Source organism: Acomys minous (assembly GCF_964271855.1).
Source record: "Acomys minous genome assembly, chromosome: 14".
Taxonomy (NCBI): Eukaryota; Metazoa; Chordata; class Mammalia; order Rodentia; family Muridae; genus Acomys; species Acomys minous.
Window position 1 is genome coordinate 36476078 of NC_140496.1, and position 15300 is coordinate 36491377.

The following is a 15300-nucleotide window of genomic DNA, read 5'->3' on the forward strand; positions in this document are numbered from 1 at the left end:
ATAGGCCTGGAGACACCAGGCAAAAACTGCAGCGATCAGAACCCAGCAGAGGTTACCATAAAACCTATCAAAATTAGAACAAAACAACATTAAAATCATAAAATAAATACCTTCTCATCTCAGGCAACCTGCCTATAGATAGCTGGTAAAGTGGGCAGAATGCACAGTCTTATACAGGATTACTATTGCTGTGATGAAACACCATGACGAAGAAATTTAGGAACAGGTTCACTTGACTTACAGGTGCACATCACAGTCCATCTCTGAAGGAAGCCAGGACTCAAGCAAGGCAGGAACCTGGAGGCAGGAGCTGATGCGGAAGCCAGCGGTGAGTGCTCCTTACTGGCCTGCTCCTCATGACTTGCTCCACCTGCTTTCTTATAGAACCCAGGACCACCTGCCCCAGGATGAAGCCACCTACCATGGGCTGAGCCCTCCCCTATCAATCACTGATTAAGAAAATGCCCTACAGACTTGCCTACAGCCTCATCTTATGGAGTCATTTCCCACTTCTCAGATGACTGTAGCTTGAGTCATGTTGACATAAAACTATCCAGCGCAATCGACCCCTTGTCAACTTAACAAAACACATACACATCACTATGAAGTCACAGCCTTTCCTTTCTCATTCATCCCTAAGAACTCACATTAAAAACATAACCTTAAAAGTCACAGTCTGTACAAATTCAAACGCATTAAAAAATTCAGTCCCTTTAAAATATCCAGTCTCTTTTAAAAAGTCCTAAATCTCTTTTAAAATCCAAAGTCCTTTAACTGTGAGCTCCTGTGAAAATCTAAATTAATTTAAACACTTTCTATTTCAAGAGAGAAGAACTAGGGCACAGTCACCATCAGATCAACGCAAACCCCTTAATGTACTGTAATAAATAATGCACCGTCCAGTGTCTGGGATCCACTCATGATCTTCTGGTCTGAGGTCACTTCTCCAGCTCTGCCTTCTGCAGCACACAGTCTGTCGTCTAAGCTCAGGCAGGCTCCATTTCATCACTGCTGTCCTAGGTGGTTGCCCCATGTACCGGTATCTCCAAAATGCTGAGGTCTCTTTCTGCAACTGGGCTGCACTTTCACCAATAGCTCCTCCAGTGCTCTCTTTAGGGACTCCAGTACAGCCACTCAGTGCCAAGCCTCAGCTGCTCTGTGTTACTCCTTTATGCCTTCAAAACCAGCATCACCTAGGTGACTCATACACTACACCAAGTTCAGCCGCCAGCACAAGACACAACCTCTGCCACCTCAGGAGCACAGCTTCTGTGTGCTGCTTTCACCTGAGTGATGCTGGTCTCTTCCCAATCATTGCTAATTTCTCAGCTCCAGCTGCCCGGCATCAGTCATCCTAGGTATGCAAAGGTTTGCATCCAATGGTGCTGCTCTCTTGCTAATCATGGCTGAACTGAACCTTCAGCCCACGCTGACCAGAACAACAGAAACTTAATTCAAAATGGCCAGTGGCCCCATGGAGGCTTTAAACTTTCCTCTGAGACTTCACAAGCCAGGCCTCCATCCTCCATGTCACCCTCAACATTCTTACCTTCCAAGCTCCTACAGAACAGCCCACGGAGATCTTAACACTCAATGGCTTTTCTAGCCCAAAGTTCCAAAGTGCTTCAAGAATTCTCCCCAAAACACATGGTCAGGTCTCTTGTAGCAATATCCTACTATCCTGGTACTAACTTGTCTTAGTTTCTAATTGATGCAATGAAACACCATGACCAAAGAAACTTTAGGAGAAAAGAGTTTATTTGGTTTACAACTCCATATCAAAGTTTATAACTGTTGTCTCAGAGGATTACTGCCTCTGTCTGCTAACCTAGGCCTGGTCCTGGAGGCTTCTAGCCTCTGTACAATCTAACCTAAGGCTAGAATGTTTTAAGCCTCCGAGACTTACTCCTTAATAAGCTCACTCTTTTCTTGTTTTTATTGTACTCTGGGCTGGCTGATTCAACTCAGCTGTTGTGGCTCAAACTCCTCTCCCAGCTGACTTATTCAATCTGCCTTTTCTCTCAGCCTCTGAATTGCTTTGCTTGGCCTCAAACTAACTCCAGCAATCTTCTGTAATCGCCTGACTCCTTCACATTCTCTGGCTCACTCTGTCTTCACTTGTGTTCTCTCTCTCACTCTCTGCAACCTGTCTCTCTATTACTGTCCAGGTAAAAGTGCCTCCCTAAGCTTCATTCTCTATGTTGCTCCCTTAAGTAGCTTCCCTTTCCTCTCTCTTCTCATGAGAGTTGGGCGTATCCTATTCAGTCAAAAGTCTCTGATTTGTCACCTTTTCTGCCACGCAATAGACATCACTTTCAAACATGGGGCTTCCTTCTACAAACTAACTTTACCTTCATTGATTGGGATTAATGGCTTGTACCACCACACCTGGACCTAAGCTTTTCTTTACCTGAAATTTGCTCTATACTAGGCTGGCCTTGAACTCAGATGCACTTGTCTCTGTCTCCTTGATTAAAGGTGTGTTTGTATTCCAGCCGGATCACACAGCCCTAGAAGGTCTTTGGACATGATTTCTTGCCAGAGTAGCCATGTTCTAAATTAAAATTCTTCTACAAAAGTTCATTATCAAAGACGTCAGGACAGAAACTCAAACAGGGCTGGAACCTGGAGGCAAGAGCTGATTCAGAGACCATAAAAGAGTGCTTCCCGATGGCACAGTGGCACACACCTGTAAGCCCAGAACTCTGGAAGGCTGTGAGTTCGCAGCCAGCCTGGTCTAGGACAGCCAAAGCTACACAGAGAAACCCTGTCTCAAAAAGAAAAGAAAAGAAAAGAATGCTGCTGACTTGCTTGTTCCTCATGGCTTACTCAGCTGTGGAGTCTATGCCCTGGAGATCAGAGAGGTGACAGAAAGAGATTGATAAGGGGGAAGGAAAGAAAGGAGCCAAAACTATGGTTAGCCCTCAAATCGATAACTCCACAAGAACAGGGCAACTTTTCCCTCAACTGAGGCAGAGGTCACTGACTGTGTAGCCCCCAGTGAGTTTGGAGGAACTAGGAGCTCTTAATGGGGTTTGGTGGGGGAAAAAAATGAGAGGAGAGTGGGGGAGGAAGAAGGAGAGAAACAGAGAGAAAGGAGTCATCTAGGAAAGGGGGCAGGGTCATGGCCTCACGTATTACAGAGAGAGGGAGGGAGAGGGAAAGGAGGGAGAGAGAGAGAGAGAGAGAGAGAGAGAGAGAGAGAGAGAGAGAGAAAGAGAGAGGGAGAGAGAGAGAGAGAGAGAGAGAGAGGGGCATCTCCAGGAGCAGAATTGTTCTTTCTGTCAGAACAACTAAGGCCACAGTCTCTTTGAGTGTGCGCTCTGCACGGGGGCTTCGGGTTCTGTGGGGCAGGGAAAGGCCTATGGGGTGGGAGTGCAGTGGCTAATTTTCAGGCCTGAGTTCTGCCTCTGCAGACAGAACTGTCTGTTTTGGCAGTTATTGTTGAACATGAGAGGGTTACTGGCAAACATGTGCCAGACTGAGATATTTTTTGCCAAAGCAGGCGTGCTTAGCAGCCGCAGAAGTAGTACTAGAGTTAACAAGGGCTGTGTGTTTCTTATATCACACACTGGAGGCTCTCCGCCACACAGTCTTCCCTCAGCCGACACTGCTAACGTCTCTCTCCAGCACAGAAGACACACACCACTAGAAAAAGATGAATTCCACACAAATAACTGTTTTCGGATAAGCTAATAGTTGTTCAAAGGTTCTAAGGCATTTGGCGAGAGGGAAGGCTGTGATTTTCATTTTGAAAATCAACATTACAATGTAAATCAGACCTGAAGTTAGGAAAGTAACAATAACTGTTTTCACTCAGTTGTCTCACGCATTAAAGGTCCAGGAGGTATTTCAAGTGATTTGGAACCTAGAATGAAATAATGAAGGCAGCCAAACACAGAACAGTGAAGAGGTGATCCTACTGGAGAAAGCATGCAGAAGACCAAGCAGGATCTGGGGGGAAGAAAAGAAGAGGAAACGCCAACGAGGGCCCTGCAGAATGTTTCAGAGAAGGTTTTAAGTAGGTGACGTTGTGAAACATCTGCTCTAGGTCTTCATCCCTATTTCCCAAGAGTCGCCCCTAGAACCGTGGGCTCGTCAAAGCATCAGGTGTCTTCTGAAAGCTCACAAGATGACAGTTATGTGGCAGTCACGGAGCAAGGCCGGGGCTCAGAAAACAATATCCTACCGTAGGGTGTTTCGGCCTGCTGAGTACTTTGAACGAAGGGAGATGGAAACCTCAGCACCAAGGTTTCTCTGACTTTCTGCCCTCCTTCCTCCCAGAAGCAAGTCCAAACCAGGATTCCTCTCTTACCCCAGATGAGTCTTTGTAACTTGAGGCCCCTTTTCCCAAGACAAACCATAAAGGCTAAAAATATTACTGTCAGGTCATTACAGGTCATAACTGGCCTGGTTGACATGAGATCAAAGAACCGCATTTCAAGAGTGCCCTGGCCCATGCTTGAGAGGAGTCTAGAAGAGTCTCCCAGGCAGGACCCCACGAGTTTCATTTCAGCTTTCCCTTAGATCCAGTTTCATCCAGCCCTGTGTCTATACAACCAGCCACTCCTCACCCAAGCAAAGCGTTAAGATCACAGGCTTTGGGCTGGAGAGATGGCTCAGAGGTTAAGAGCACCGGCTGCTCTTCCAAAGGTCCTGAGTTCCATTCCCAGCAACCACAAGGTGGCTCACAACCATCTATAGTGAGATCTGATGCCCTCTTCTGTCAGAATACTGTATACATAATAAATAAATAAATCTTAAAAAAAAAGAATCACAGGCTTTTCCTGCAGCATTGGGTCCTCCCTTCTGAAACTTCCCATGTCAGCTAAAGCTGTGATTTAACTGGCTATGCTTGTCTCTTGGTATGGAGTGGGTCTCTGCCCCTCATTGAGCCTCCTCAAATGCCCTCACAGACAACCAATGTGTGCCCAGTCTCCTTGGTGAATCTAAACCCAATCAAGTTGTCAATGAAGAGCATCACTGCTAGTTTCAGGATCTTCTCAGTAACTGAATACATGGTGGTTAGTGGAGTCTAGCACAGCTGGAGAGGGCAAAAGAGCTTCCCCAACCCCTGGCCCTATGCATCTCACCCATCTGGCCTGGCTGTCTCTTTCCTAGTGGCCTCTGTAATTGTCCTAGTTTGCTCTCTGTTGATATGATAAAATACTGTGACAAAATCGACTTGAGGATAGGGATACTTTAGCTCACACCTTATAGTCCATCATCACCAGGGGATGCCAGAGTAGGAACTACAGGTGGGCGCTCTAAACAGAAGCCATGGGTGAGCACAGTTACCTGGCTTGCACAGCCCAGGCCCACCTAGCCAGGGATGGCACTGCCCATGGTGACCTAGGCTCTCCTACATCAAGAAAATGCACCCCCCAACATGCCCACAGGCCAATACAATGGCAGCCATCCCTCAGTTGTAGCTCCCTTTTCTTGGGTGTTTCAAGTTGATAATGAAGCTAACCTTGACTGAAGTAAACCCCCCTTATCTTCTGTGCATATAATTGAAGTCTCTCAATGTCTAAGGACCCAAAAAGAAGCCACTAGAATGATTTCCCCTCCGTGGCGATTCCTGTTTAACTGTACTTTTAGCAGGATTTTTAATTTCTTTTTTTTATATATATACATTTTCCCCTTCACTCATTCATCCAGTTTTGTTGTTTATTTGTTTGCTTTTTCATTATTGGGCAATCTTTTTTCCTTAGCTTTAACTTCTGTCTATTTTCCCTTTTTTTGCCTCCTGTAATTCTTTCTCCAATGCCTGATCTCAAGAGAATTTTTGACTATCTTGTTGGGATGGTTCTATTTCCTTGCTTATTTTTAATCCATACACTTTATTCTTAATTTCATGTATATACTTGTGTTTATCTAATTTTGGTTTTGAACTGTTTAGTTATTGGTAAACTCTGTCTTGTCTTTTTCTAGTCTCCTGTTTTCCCTCCTCCCTCTCAGAACTACTTTTTCTTTCATTTACCTTCACTGCTATTTCGCCCTCCACTGCCTCCTTCCTTTACCTCATCTGCCTGCTTTTTCCACACTCGTTCTAAAGATTTCTTGACTTCACAGCACTCTGCAGTGCATTTCTGCCTGACTGCCACTGGTCACATATCTGTGCGCTGTGCCTGACCTTAATGTATTTCTGCATCTTGTATAGCTTTCTGATGGGGCTACAGTTTCCTCTGTTCTCAGTAGTACTGAGGAATAGTTTTCAGGAGACACACACACACACACACACACACACACACACACACACACAACTCAGAATAAATATCCAAGCCAGCACATGTATAATTAGTGATAGAGAAACAAAAGAAATATGAAAAAGCAAGGCAGCAGGACTCCTACAAAAGATCACTCATCCATTACTGAATTCAAGAGTATAAAATGGGTCAAATGCCAGACGCAGATGTCAAAAGTCCACTAGTGGAAATGATCACTGGCTCAGAGAGGATAGGATACCTTCAGACTAATTCAATCCAAGGCCTGAAGTCAACAGTCAGCGACGGAGAGGAGTCAGCTAAATGGTGAGAAGATCCGCAAGAGGAGTAAAAAGACAGCAGCGGGGAAGAGGAATTCTGCAAGAAAACTGAGACTCTCAAAAAGAAAAGGAAAGGAAAAAAAAAAATAGGGATGTTAGATATAAACACTTCAAATTAAAAAACACAGTGGAAAGCACCACCAGGTCTCAAAAGGAATATAAATGGCCAGTAAGTATTTATAAAGCTGTTCAACAACATCCTTAGCTATTCAGAAAATAAATGTAGAACTGCTCTGAGATTCCCTCTCACCCCAGTCAGTATGGCTGCTACAGGTATATCTACACAAGAACCCTTACACGCTCACTGGTACAAATAGGAACGTGTATGGCCACTCTGGAAATCAGTATGGAGAGTTCTCAAGAATAAATGGATAATAAATAAATAATATAGACCTGCCCCTTGACCCATCTAGAGCATTCAGGAATATACCTGAAGGCCTCTACGAAAACATACCACAAAGATACTAGGTCATTCGTGTTGATGGCCAACTAGTCATAATGGAGCTAGCCTGGAAGCCTATCAAGCAATGAGTGGATAAAGAAAATGCTTCATAAACACAGTGGAATTTTATTCAGCCACAGAGAAAAAGGAAATCATGACACCTGAAGGAAAATGAATGGATCTGGAGATTATTACATTAAGTGAATTAAGCCAGAATCAAAAACAAGTATGTTTTCTCTCAAATACTGAACCTAGATTTAACAGTATATTCAACACACACACACACACACACACAGTATACATTTGTGTAAGTATGTAGTTAATCTAGATATTTCCCCTCACTGGTTAAAAAAAAAGCACGTGTGGAAAAATGTGTGGAATTTAAAATTATCAACATCACTATTAAGTATATAATGATACATACAAGAAATACACTATTTCTACTTACAATGTTCAAGAAAGAAGATGATCCACACCAGGCCACCATAAAAACCCTCAGAGCTAATCTTTTTTAATTCCATAACTAATAAAATATCTTCAATATCTCAAAAGAGTCTCTAGCGAGGTTCCAGGGCTCTCACAAGGGTGCACAATAAATAGAACTTTCTCAGAAAGGTACTCCTTGATTCCTCGACCAGGCTAACCAGATCCTCCCAGGGAAAGGGTTTCTTGACTTGTACACCGATGCCATAGACATGAGGGCAAGTCATACAAAGTGCCAGAAACCTCTGACTGTCCAGCATGATCTCTAGACATCCAAAACAGTATGGTGGTTTCTCAAAATATTAAGCATAGTCTTACAGTGTGACTAGCAGTTCTGCTACTAGGCCTCTACCCATGAGCCAAATAAAAAGATTTTTTTTTGTCTAGTCCATACAGAAAATATGGTACAATTGTTCATGGTATCATTTTTTACAACAGCCAAAAACAGAATCAACTGAGCGTGGTGATGCACATCTTTAATGCCAGCATTCGGGAGGCGGAGGCAGAGGTAGAGGTAGGCAGATAGCTGTGAGCTCGAGGTCAGCCTGGTTTACAAAGAGAGTCCAGAATAGCCAAGGCTACACAGAGAAACCCTCTCTCGAAAAAACAAAACAAAACAAAAAACAAAAACAGAAGAAGAAGAAGAGGAGGAGGAGGAGGAGGAGGAAAGAAAGAAAAAAGAAAAATGTAAAGTCAAATTGTTCACTGAACATGAAATGTCCTTGACACAAATTACAGTCACCTGGGAAGAGGGAATCTAAATTGAGGATTTGCCCCATCACATTGGCCAGTGGGCATGTTTGTGAGACATTGTCTTAGTTGATTAATGATTCATAACAGGAGGGTCCAGCCCACTGTGGGTGGTGCTACCCCCGGGGCAGCTGATCCTAGAGAGTATCAGAAAGGCAGTTGCACAGGCCACGAGGAGCAAATGTTCCTCCAAGGCCTCGGCTTCAGTGCCTGCCTTACGTTCCTGCTCTGGCTTTCCTCAATGCTGAATTATTACAAGACAGTGTGAAACAAAATAAACCGTTTTCCTCCCCAAGTTGTGGTGTTTATCACAGCACCAGAAAGCAAACTAGGATAATAAATAAAAAAACAAAATATGATGTGTCCAAATTCAGGAATAGCACCTGCTGGGAAATGAGAAGCCGTCCTGTTAAGCGGTACACGATGTATGAACCTCAACACTGCATGAACTTGTAGGCTGGGTCAAAGCAGCCAAACACAAAGGTAGCACAACATATGATCCTGTTTCTATGCAAATTTTCTGGGGCTAGAGATGGCTCAGCTGGTAGCACGCCTGCCACACAAGAAAGAGGACCTGAGTTTGGAGCTCTAGCTACAATGTAAAAAGTCAGGGGTGGCGCACACCTGTAGTCCTCACCCAGGAAAGGTGAGGAAGCTCCCCGAGGCTGGCTCGCATGTAAGTCTATCCTCGTGGGTGTGCTTCTGAGTCAGTAGGGATCCTGTCTCCAAAGTAAAGTGGAGAGCAGTTGAAGAAGAAATCCAATGGAGAGCTTTGGTCTTCACATAAACACACGTGCGTGCGCGCGCGCGCACACACACACACACACACACACACACACACACACACACTGAATCTCCATAAAAGGTACCCCTGGAAAACAAAATATTAGTAGTTGCCTAAACACAGAGTTGAAATACTTGAGGAAACTACAAATAAATGCACTACCCAGAATAAACAAAATCAGAGATACATGACTGTTCACAGGTTTTTTTTGTTTGTTTGTTTTTTAATGGTGTCAAGTCTATAACAATCCAAATGCTCAGAAACAGGTGAGTGAACAAACAAAACGTGGCATCACACAAGATGCATGATTCCTCAGCAATAGAAAAGGAACAACTCGATAATACATACGTGAACATGTATAGATCTCAAGAACTATAAAAATGACAACAAATGTATATTGTGTGCTTCTGCTTACATAAGAAACTCTAGAAAATACAGCTTCTACAATAGTGACAAGTCATAGTGACTTCCTGGGAGGAAAACACAGGAAGAAACTGGCTGTAAAGAAATAAATTTTTAAAGGGTTAGTGATGTTCTCTATGCCACTGGGACATTTTGCATATATGTACACTGTCAAAACTTATGAAACGGTACACAACAAATGACTACAAGATACTCTAAAAAATTAGGCCTTAATTCAGCTGAACACACTGTCCAAGATTTAAAACAGCTACCTGTGCTTTGTTTCAGCCATTATTTCAATGAACAAAATTGATTTTTAAAAAAGAAGAGGAAGAAGAAAAAGAAATGTTTAGACAGCAAACAAGACAGCAGCTTGCTCTTCAGAAATGGAGACAGGGCTAGATTATAAAGTCACAGGACCTGATTCTGATCCCTAGAAAACAAATGGCCCTGAGCAAGGGACAACTTCTGCCAGACTCTGTTTCCACATCTGTTAGTATATAACGCAGGTCATTACACAACGACTCAAAATTTTTAATCCTTAAGTTTATTGACATAAGACAGACTCTTGCAAGACAAAACTCTAGCAAGAACTGTAGCTGTTTTATTTCCCACAGATCCTCACCTACCATAGAATAAGCACCGAACTGCATGTCCAAATGCCTTTAACCAAATGATTTACAGCCAAAAAGGTTTGTTTGGTTTGTTTGGTTTTTGGTTTTTTGGGGTTTGTTTTTTTTTTTTTTTTTTGGTTTTTTTTTGTTGTTGTTGTTGTTGTTGTTTTTTGAGACAGGTTTTCTCTGTGTAGCTTTAGCTATCCTAGACTCACACTTTGTAGACCAGGCTGGCCTCGAACTCACAGGGATCTGCCTGCCTCTGCCTCCCAAGTGCTGGGATTAAAGGCGTGCATCACCTCGCCAGGCCTCAGCCAAGGAGTTTTGAGATGAGCAGTCTGTTATGTCCACTGAGGCACACTGGACTCAAACCATGCAGGATCTTTCAGGCTATGTGAAGTTTTGTATGTATCCTAAGAAACAGAGGCCCTTAGTAGACTTTTTTTTTTTTTAAGATTGATTTATTTATTATATATACAGTGCTCTGCCTGCTTGTATACCTGCAGGCCAAAAGAGGGCATCAGATCACATTATAGATGGTTGTGAGCCACCATGTGGTTGCTGGGAATTGAACTCAGGACCTATGGAAGAAGAGTCAGTGCTCTTAACCTCTAAGCCATCTCTCCAGCCCCCTTACTAGACTTTTAAACAGGTGTCTGCCAATGGGTCATAACTAGATTTAAATTTTGAGAAAAGAAAAAAAAATCACTCTCTAGGGTGCGGAGAAGAAGGGTGTTTGGGGTAGAAGGGGGATACAGAAGATTTAAGATAGAAAGTGAATATCGTCCAATAAGAAGGCTGTTGTGGCCAACCACTTAAAGAGACCATGGTAGTTGTATCCAAGGTAATAGAAATGAAAGAGTGGACCGAATGCTGATCTATTAGGGCAAATCAATTGGTCTCAACTTTGTGGGGCTAAGGAAAACATTGAACTTCCATTCCTCATTTTCAAAATAAACTGCTTATATTCTACCTATGTAACATCTGTCTCACCATCTGGGGCAATAATGTGAAATAATATACTATGCTTTTCATGTCGGTGTCAGATAAAAAAATTACTGTAAATAAGTAGGTCACTATTGCTGTTATTAGTGTCATCCCATGGAATGTCTGCTGTCAGAAAGCTTAACAGAAAAGACACAGACTAGAAATGTACTATCCACAGAAGCTATGTAGAGCATATTTAATGTGCTGACCACACAGACAAGTCACCTGGCCACTGATGCAATGTTCCAAATAAATACGTGTCACCAGATTCTGTAGCTCAACTGCTCTCAGGCTGAGAAAGCACAGGTGGTATGATCATAGCCATCTGGTAAACTGAGGCACGAAGAGTGGCTAAAATATAACCAAGGAATAGGTCCAAAAGCAGGACATGGACATGGATGCCTAGCTTTTCCTTTCTGACTACGTCTAACTGTATTAGATCTGCATCCAGAGCAATACCAATTTACAGCACAGACGTGTACACATACGCGCGCGCGCACACACACACACACCACGTCTACAGGTCTCCAGCACACAAGGCCCTGTCATCCCTTGGCTTAACGCCGAGCATCCGCTCACCATCCCAGCGGCCCTGTTGCTTTCCCTGCCTTTAGCCCCGGACTAACGCACAGTCCCAGATGGCCGGAGCCCCACTTACCTTAGCTTCGCGCTCTCGTTCCTCTGCGGTCTGGGCGCGCTTCATGTTGCCACCAAAGCCTCCTTTGCCTCCGAGGGCCGCGTCCACCCTCGCCCTGGACCCCGCCTCCTGTATGTAGTTCTCTCGGCGGCTCTCTCCCACTTGTCGCCATTCTCTCTAAAACTCGAAAAAACTACTCCTCCCATGATGCTCCGCGAAACTCCCGAGAACTCCTTGGGCTTCGGAGCCGAATATCTCAAGTCAGCCAGCTAAGCTAGCGTAGTCCGCTACCCCACCAGCCGACAGGCGTAAGGGGAACTACATTTCCCAGTAGGTAACGGGACTCGCTATGTTTTCCCGCGCTCCTCTGGGCCTGCTCAGGCTCGCGCCCTGGGCGCTATAGCAACGGTAGCTAGCTGAGGGCGAGCGCAGAGGTGAGTACCCTGTGAGGTGGGGACAAAAGCAGGTTCGCCGGCCCCTGCTCAGCCTCACAGATGAGGCCCTGGAGTCAGCTCCGAAACCCGGGAAAGGCCTGGGATTCTTGCGTGAAAAGCAGTCCATCCCGACACACCTCCACATACTCAGGCCTACATCCCAGTCCGCCCAGACCGCTTGCCCAGCCAGAACCCTAGCTGATAAGAATTGGCAACCCCGTCTAAATCCTACAGCTGGAAGGTCACAGTCGCAGTTCACTCTATTTCCTAGGATTTGGGATTGGATGGTAGAACCTAAGCACCCCCAAGGGGCTTGTTACTGTCGGGGTTTTTGTTGTTGTTGTTGTTGTTGTCATCGTTGTTGTTGTTGCTGCTGCTGCTGCTGGTGATGGCGGTTGTCTTTTTTTTTTTTTTTTTTTTTTTTTTTTTTTTTTGAGAAACCGGGTCGTCCTATGTACCCCAGGCTGGCCTTGAACTAGCTTTTTAGCCCGTACTGGTCTCAAATTCAGTAATAGGTCTTGCCTCAAGTTCCCACCACCACAGTCACTTTTATTGCTGTTTCTCATCTGACTGCTCCCTTAAGTCTTTAAAAGTCATTATTGGCAAAGACTTTGTTTAAACTTGGTGCCTGGCATTCATGGTAGTGTTGATGTCCCACTGTGTGACATCAGATATCAGAAGGGGGACTGTTTTGGGGAGGAAGGAGACCAGTGAGAGGAAGCTAAAGAGATGGGGGTGGGCAGTAGGCGGCAGTAAGGGGACAGATATAAGCAAGAAACAACGAAATGGATGTGACAATATAATTTGCTGAATTAAACATGAATTCTAGGGCAATGAATTGCCGAACAACTCAGGGATAATGACCAAGGTTGTTGCTGTAAGAAGTAAGCCACAGCGGGGTGTGAGGGCACACTCAGAACTTTAATCCTAGCACTCAGGAAGTAGAGGCAGGTAGATCTGAGTTCCGGGCCAGCCAGGCTTACATAGTGAGATCCTTTCTTTTAAAAAGAGAAAGGAAAAAAAAAAAAAAATAGAGAATGTGAGGCCAGTGTGTTTAGTGCCCTTGGTGAATTTGAGGTCAGCCTGGACTGCGTAGGTTTCCCTTGATAAAGTTAGAAACTGGGAAGCAAATTAACACAGAATAATAAGAAAAGCTTTGTCTAAGGAAGTAGCATTTGGCCTGAGCTCTGACGTGTGAGGAGACAGCTAATACAATAGCCTTTGGAGCAAGATAAAGGCATGCCAGACTTGAGGAAAGTGGAGGACAGTGTGAGAGGAGCAGAGAAAGCGAGGAGGAAGGATTCGCAGTGGGATTGGGGAAGCCACGCAACATGCACACTCCAGGCCAGAAAAATCTTTATGTAGACCCTATACTTCATGGCTGGTGTCCACCCACTACGTGCCAGTAACACCTTGCTTCCCAGTTGTGATAACCAAACAACCCAATCCTGGATGAATGACCTTGAGCCACTGAGCTAGTTTGTCCCAGCTTCTGTTTATCTACCAGGAACCATTCGAGTTAGCCATTGCGTGTACACACTGTAAGCATGGTGAGCATCCTCTGTGACACATACTTTAGGGAATGTGTTGGCATCATTTCTGGAACCACTCCCTGAGACGTGTGTCCCTAGCAGCGGTCCTCAACCCACCGTGAGTTCTAATCAAACTTCCGGACCCTGTCTCTAAGAGACATTCTTCATGCTCATACACGGAGACGCGTGGCACCACGTCTCAGTATTCAGGCACTGAAATCCAAGAGCTCCCTGCTCACTGAATGTGCCATGCTCTGTGCCAGCTTCTGAGACAGCAGGGAATAAGAAAAGTGGTCTACTTTCTTGGGACTCACATTCTACAACCAACATTCTAGAACTTGGAAGTCTCTTCCTTACAAGGGCACTTCACTAGCAGCTCTCGTCTGACTCTCTAGAAAGGTCAAAATGGAAATAGAGAATGTACGTATTTCTTTGCTTACTATAACGTGTATATTCGTGTCCACATAGAAAGCTAAGTTACTGTGGTGTGTCTCTAGAGAGAAAAAAAACGACAAGTTCTACAGCAAGCAAGACAGGCCAGTATGTTGATGTAGCTAATTCCCTGGAACCTGCCTGAAGTAACAAAGGGGGTGCAACAAAAGGAAAACACACCATGAATGTATGCGGCCTCCTCTTCCTCAGAGCCATTCATTTGCACACCGTGCAGACAGTTGGCGTTCCTAGACTCTTGGCATCCCGGACACATTTGCTAAATCCCTTTAGTTTGCAATCTGATTTGCTTCCAGAATAACTATGAGATGGGTCTAAGTTCTATTTTTTTTTAATTAACATAAACTCAATTGTAAAATTAATGTAAAGTCATTAAGTTTATCTTAATGACTTGACCAACTATTAGATGGTAGAAAAAACTATTTGACTCAGGTACATGAGCTGAGTTCTGTTTTGTTTTGTTTTGTTTTTGTTTTGGGGGGGTTCCCCCCCTCAGAATTCATGCTTTCTTTAAGGAGAAGATTGAGGATAGAAGTATTTCTTAATTTTGAAAAGATTTGTCTGTGTTTCGGATGGATGAATAAGGAAAAGAAGAAGGATAGTCTTACCTCATTCCCTAAGAAACGAAGGAAGACCATCTTCATGACTGCACGCCGAGTTCCTTTCAGAATAGGAGCTTTCATCTCAAGCAACACATGTGGGCAATAACATGTCCATTAAAGTTCTACTTTCCTATTCACTTTATTTGGCTCATTCCATTGTATAGTTAATGCAACAACTTAGAGTTTGTTTGAATTTTCTTTTCTCCACAGATAGACCATGTCTGGCCCAAGTGATGAGACAGCAGGAGACCTGCCGGTGAAAGATATAGGTCTAAACCTCTTTGGAGTTGGAGAGTTACAAGGTTCGGCCCACCTGTTATTTATTACAGTTATGAACTTTGATCAGTAATTTCTTTACTTTTAATTTAAAGTATTTCTGATAGTCATACAAACCCAGCCACTTAAGTAACTATATAGCTCTTGATTGGACCAAACAAGATGGAGAGTTTAAAACACATATGGTATTTTACTGCATGCATCAATTATCAACAGCTCATAGCAAATGCAAGATCCCCCTCTGTTCTGATAAAGAGTTGTTATAAATCATCTTTTTAAAATTCCACGCATGAGCAGAAACTGCATAGAGTATCAGGCCTCTGAACCGAATTGCCTGGTTTAAATCACATTCACCATTAA

The 15300-nt window shown here is 43.9% G+C and overlaps 2 protein-coding genes across 4 annotated transcripts in view; one reads left to right on the plus strand and one right to left on the minus strand.

Moving 5' to 3' along the window:
* FTO (FTO alpha-ketoglutarate dependent dioxygenase) overlaps positions 1 to 11748 on the minus strand; it is a 357684-nt gene extending 345936 nt beyond the window's left edge. The window contains exon 1 of the mRNA XM_084756998.1: positions 11668 to 11748. Within this exon, the coding sequence (XP_084613124.1) occupies positions 11668 to 11712 (45 nt within the window). The 5' untranslated portion in view covers positions 11713 to 11748. The remainder of the gene's footprint in view (positions 1 to 11667) is intronic.
* Positions 11749 to 11923: 175 nt separating this feature from the next.
* Positions 11924 to 15300, plus strand: part of RPGRIP1L (RPGRIP1 like) — a 98147-nt gene continuing 94770 nt past the window's right edge. For 2 of the 3 annotated variants that reach the window (XR_014774499.1, XM_084756993.1), the window contains exons 1-2: positions 11924 to 12080; positions 14875 to 14966. Coding sequence is in view for 2 of the 3 variants with exons in the window: in XM_084756993.1 (XP_084613119.1) it covers positions 14882 to 14966 (85 nt within the window). In the remaining variant the exon portion in view is untranslated. Of the gene's footprint in view, positions 12081 to 13943; positions 14033 to 14874; positions 14967 to 15300 lie in introns of those variants that run through there. The other variant, XM_084756994.1, reaches the window with a different exon arrangement.